Here is a 6,000-nt window from a genome sequence, read left to right on the forward strand (position 1 = left end):
CTTTCCTCCTCATCTTTCTCCCTGACATTTCCGTAGATCAGGTCAACCCAGCCATCCTCCCTTCCCTCTACCCTTGTCTGGGACACATTCTGCTGCAAATCTGTACAGGAATGAGAACCAGAATGACCACCTTACCAGGACTCCCAAGAAGAACATGTACTCCTGTGGTAGCTGTCATAAGATGTTATACATAAGAACCATAAAATACTGCCATTCTTTAATTTAATGCCTGCCTAAAAACACCTAAGTCCCCAAGAATCTATTTTTTTCTAATACTTTCCAAACCTTTTAGACACTTACAGACTTTGTCACTGCAGCATCTGAATATCCCACAATTAATTTTTCTCTTCTAGAGGAAATTATCCCAACCCACTAACTACACAGGCAGTGTAAAACAAAAACTCCTGAGGTCAGATGACTAAAGCAGACAAATATTTTCTTTTGATACCAAAGACAAACCCAGTCAACTGAGATAAAAGGCTTCAAATACCTTTAAAAGAGCTCAGTGCCAAGACTACACTTTGGTGTGGTTTTGTTTAGATTTTATGCCCAAATATCACTCACAGCTAACCTTTCTGATCCCATTTATTTTTCCACCGGTAAAACGTTCTGCTATGAACCTTTTTTCATAATTCACTAGCCTATTACAAGCAGATCCACCTGAAGTTTTGGAAGGCTGGTGGGTTTTTTTGCATTTGTTTCTTTTACAGGTCTTCCTCCCCCCCCCCCCCCCCCCCCCCGATTCAAGTTCAAGAGAGGTCTAAAAACCAAAACAAAAGACAGCTCAATTGCTATATAACAAAATCTTAGCTGATTCACTAGTAGCCTGCAGAAGAAAATCCTTTTAGTAAAACTTTACATCTTTACTTACTGCTGCACTACCAAAACTGTAAAATAGGGGTTAACACTAACAAGAATATGCTGCTGCTTCTCATGACACACGTAATCAGATATTTAAGTACAGAATAATATTGGATCACCTACACGATAGTGAGGACTTAGAATGCAGACAGCAGCCCTGTTTGAGAACAGGGAAAATGCATTTATAGGATATAGTTGTTTAAAGGATCTTGCTAGCAGCAAATCATTCTAATCACTTGGGCTACAGGCCACTTCCTGTTGGCACATTTTTTATTACATCTACCTACTAGTAACAGAAGAACTTTTAAATCGACCTCTTCCAGTCTCAGAACAATATTCTTAACTGCAAGCATTTATTTTCACTCAAAAAAGACGTAAAAGTCTTCCCACCTCCGCCTTACTTTTATCAACCTTTTCTGTGTATACTGCTTTTGTAGGTATTTGCAAACTTTTTCCATTCTCTGGCCTACAATGATTTTCCTGACAGTTTTGCTCTTGCTGTATCACAGCACATTCTGAACACGGACCAGAAGAAAGCAAAAATCCCATTCTCTCCAAAGACTATATATAAAGTTAATTGTACTAAGAGAGAGTACGGACAGTGGGAACAAATATGTACGCACACAATACATAAATAGATACTACAAGCTGATAAGGAATATTCAACAACTGCATGAGGGTAATTATACAAGAACAGCTTGGTAGGAAAGCTCTGAAAAAACTATTAATTACTTCACTTAGCAGGATTGTCTTCAGCCTCCTCTTCATATGGATAAGACAGAGCTAATAATTTAAGTGCAAACCAGCTATGTAAGGATGAGTTCTACATAAGGACAAGTTCTGTCATCAGAACACTTGGTTGATACGTATGTGCAAGAACATTATATTAAAGCTGCAAAGACTTTCTCAAATTAAAGTTTCAAATAGGACTCAGGAGAAGGAAGCAACATTGTTTAGGCTTCCTAGGAAAGTAATCTGCATCGTTTTAAAAATTATGTCAAGTCAATGCCGCAAAGAAACTACCCAAGTTCAGGATGTCTGATGCAAATGCACAACTTGCCTCTTCAAATAAAAAACAATTAATGATGCTAAAAATAGTATTTCTACAGCAGTGAGAAAGCTAGAAGCTGACTCAAAATGCTTTGTAAACATACAAGGTCTGGTAGTGATGAAGAAAAATTGCCACAAACTGGAACTGAGTTTTCAAGGTAACGTGCCAGAGCAAGCATAACCACAGCTGGACAGGGAAACTCCAATGGGTTTACAATCTAGTAAGACCGACAGCATAAAAACATGACTAATTTGGAAAGGAGTCATCACAGCACTCAGTCCTAACTGACAAGAATGATTTAATACCAAACAGGATTCTGCCATCTTGAGAAAAGAGAAAAAAAAAAAGATAAAGGAACTGCACCTTTCCCTGAATACACTACTTTTTCCACACTTACAAAATACAGTTGTCTGTTTGCCAAGAGAAAATGTCTTTAGAAGTTTTTGGTTTGCCTAGCTGCATTCTCTTAATCTGAACTCTCTATTAAAATGAGAAAGTTTCTGTCGGTAATACAAATAACGCACCTACATACAAATCCTGAGGACAAAATTATTGTTACAATGCTGACATGAAAATGGTAGTGACAAAACCTGCATTTGCAATTGGCATCAAATATACAAGCCACATGGAAGCTGCCATTTGTATTCTATAGGCCAAGGCCTGTACATACATAAAGCATTGAGTTCAGGAATGTACCAACATAGCAAATAACTACTGTTACAACACCGACTCACTCATAGATTTGAAAGCATAACTCTTTAGGGAAGAAGCATGCCTCTCTGCGTACTGCCAAATTTATTTCAAGTAGACAAAAACATCTGTTTACAAAACATCTCTGGTATGCACAGTGTTGAAAATAAGTTTCATTCCAAACAAAACTCTCTCTTCAATTCTCCCTTATTAAGAATAACGCCTGCGTGCTAACGCAAGTATTTAACGATACAAACGTTTACCTAACAGGGATTAATCTAAATCTTGTAGCAAGAGGAAAAATACATGTTCCGAGACACTTAACCTCAGTTAACCTTCACTCTTCCTTCATATAATCAAAAAGTAGCCATCCCCTTGCAGGTCTGTTTTCCCCTCATGTGCACCTGCTAGGTGGGGCAGTTATCCCAGACAACTTCAACTGCCTGAAATCAGAACCACACAACAAAAGACAAACTGTATTTGTTGAACAGCTTCTAATATTGTGGCTTTGAATATGTTTTCCAACAAGCCAATACTGAGCCAACAATTCTTTCCCTGGAAGACCAAGCTTCACCTCCACATAAATCACCAGCAATATAATGCTTATAAGAGATCTCCTTCAAGTAAGTAATTTTTGTTGAATGTATTTGTTTGAAATACTACAATCTCTATGTACTCCACTTCTCTGGACAGAGAAAAAAGGAAACTAAAACAGCTAAAGCAAAACATGTTCCCCATTAAAAGCAAATGTTGCCATTTAAAAATGGTAGCAAGTCACCCTTACTACATCCACTAGAGAGGTGATCTCTGAGCATTTTTGCTCAATTAGCCATATGTTCTGCCTTAGGTTGTCTCAGATGAAGCCATTCTAGTCCATACCAGTAAAGATACTACTGCCATGCTTGTTCACAGCCTCAGAAATTAATCCCTTTAGTCCAGGGACAAGGCATACAAATGATACATAACATTCACCTCACATCTCACTTGTAAGTACGCTGCTACCGTACTGTATGGTGGTAAGTCCAGAACATTTTGCAACCACAGAGTACACTCACTTACTATATGAAACTAATATTATTTTATAATATCAGATAATTGAGATTAACTAAAATCTGATGAAATTCAGTGATTGGAATTTTGAAAATTTCCTTGCGCAAATTGGCCAGAGTCCTTTTCTGCATTTACCAACAAAAAAGCAAGTATGAGGTAAAACTGCATTTACTTCAACAGACTGAAAGATATGTTACATACTGAAATCATACAGGAACAGGAAGGACTGGCATGCACCAAGCATCCCCCACCCCCAAGACTCTCCAATTCTGAATACAGGATAAAGCCAGCAAAACCAAAAAGCAAACCACCACAGCCTGAACAGTGGCGTAACACCAAGGAAGGCAACTATATCCTTCAGCTGTTTCCAACATGTATGTTTTTCTGACTTTAAACCTGAAGCGAAATGTTTTCAAGAGTCTTGAAGTAGGCGAGTACAGAAGATTCAATACAGATACCATTGACTTCAGTTTATGAACTGCATCAAGAAAAAAAGAAAAAGTTTAAGAAAGATAAAAGCACTTTCATAAAATACTCTGAAGGAAATATATATATACAAAGTTCCATAATTACAGTCATGAGGTTACAGTTGGATATTTTTTCTAAATACCTTAATCATCCATAAATACTTACTTCGTAATAAGACAACATACACCTATTTCACATGCATTCCCAGTGTTTTACTGATAAAGTGCAAATATGTAGTTTGTTATGTCAGCCACAGAAATACTTTTGACTAAGAATGAACAGCCATTATCTTTTGTTAAAAAAAAAAAAAGGCAGAATTCTCTATGCTGATCTCATTCATCTTAGATTTTAATTAAGAACATATAGATGTAGTTAGAATAGAACTATATCAGTTGGAAGGGACCTACAACCACCATCTAGTCCAACTGCCTGACCACTCCAGGGCTCACCAAAAGCCAAAGCATGTTGTTAAGGGCACTGTCCAAAAGCCTCTTAAACACTGACAGGCTTGGGGCATCGACCACCTCTAGGAAGCCTGTTCCAGTGTTTGACCACCTTCTTGGTAAAGAAATGGTTCCTCATGTCCAGTCTCGTTCACATGCTTGTTGTAAGTGAGCTTTGTGTGCCACCCTCTATACCTGTGAGAGCGTAGGAGCTCACATTTTACATGAGGACCAGAGCACAAGCATCCCAGATGCCTGCCTCTGACACCTGAAAGAACTAATTCATTGCTGGTACCACACAATCTGGTTTGTTAAATAAACTATCTCAGAGGTGAAACCAAAGCACAGCAGTTAAAGATTAAATTATGTCAGTGGGAATCCATCAGTGAGAATCTCTTCTCACCACAGAGGATGCCTTACTTCTCGTGACTTCTCTTACCCAGAGCAAAACTACACAAAGCTCGCTGGCAAGAAGTTCGGGGTTTAAGACTCATTGCCATATTTGAATCTCTTCCCTATAGCACCTGTAAGCATGACATTCGCTTTTGTTATTTACTAGAGCCCTGAAATATACAGAAGCAAACCCAAGTTTGTCCACTGCCATTAAAAGGGGGGGAAACCAGTTAAGAGGCAAAACCCGCCACCAGAGCCCCTCGTAGGCGCCCTGTCCCTCAGCCCCGAGCGCCGACACCCGGAGCCGCGGCCAGCCCGGCACCTCCGCCAGGGCCCCCCTCCGGAACGGAACGGCCCCTCTCCGCCTCGCCTCGCCCCGCTCCTGCCTCCCCGCTCCCCACAGCCCCCGGGCTCCAGCCCCGCGGGCCCGCCCGCACCACCGCCGCCGGACCCCGCCCCGGGCCGCCCTTCACCCGGGCCCGGAGGGGGGCACCGACCAGGGCCCCCCCCTCACCGCTCTGGACAGCCATGGCTGCCCCTTCCCCCCCCCTCCCGGCACCGACCGTTAACGCCCGTCTGGGGGCGCGGGGCGCACTCACAGGTCACGATGGGCTTGTTCTCCATGGTGTAGATCACCGGGGGCTTCTCCCTGCCCTCCTCCTCGGCGGCCGCCGCCGCGGCGGGGTCCATGAGCGGGCGGGGTCCTCAGCCCCGGCTCCCCCGCCCGCTCGGCGCCATGGAAACGCCGCCGCCGCCGGCTCCCCTCCCCCCCCCCCCCCCCCCCCGCCGGGGGGCTGGGACGGGCCGCTCCGCCTCGGGGCCTGCTGCCGCCCCCCCCCTCCCCGCCTCCCCCCACCCCCTTCCCCGCGTCCCCGCAGCGCCGCTCCGGAGGGGAAGGCGGGCGAGCTCATCCGCTTCCTGGATCACCGGCTGAGCATTACCGCTTCCGGGGAGCACCGCCGCCCGCCGGCGAGGGGCGACGACGCGCGGGCCCAGCGCGGCCGCACAGGGGTTAACCCGGAAAACGGGGGAAATAAAAGGGAA

At 43.6% G+C, this 6,000-nt stretch overlaps 1 protein-coding gene across 1 annotated transcript in view; it reads right to left on the minus strand.

Annotated features, from left to right (window-relative positions):
• Nucleotides 1–5,646, minus strand: part of TRAPPC10 (trafficking protein particle complex subunit 10) — a 45,520-nt gene extending 39,874 nt beyond the window's left edge. Inside the window, exon 1 of the mRNA XM_086473963.1 lies at nt 5,556–5,646. Coding sequence (XP_086330089.1) covers nt 5,556–5,646 — 91 coding nt within the window. The remainder of the gene's footprint in view (nt 1–5,555) is intronic.
• Nucleotides 5,647–6,000: the final 354 nt, after the last annotated feature.

Source organism: Leptosomus discolor, chromosome 1 (assembly GCF_034619465.1).
Source record: "Leptosomus discolor isolate bLepDis1 chromosome 1, bLepDis1.hap2, whole genome shotgun sequence".
NCBI lineage: Eukaryota > Metazoa > Chordata > Aves > Leptosomiformes > Leptosomidae > Leptosomus > Leptosomus discolor.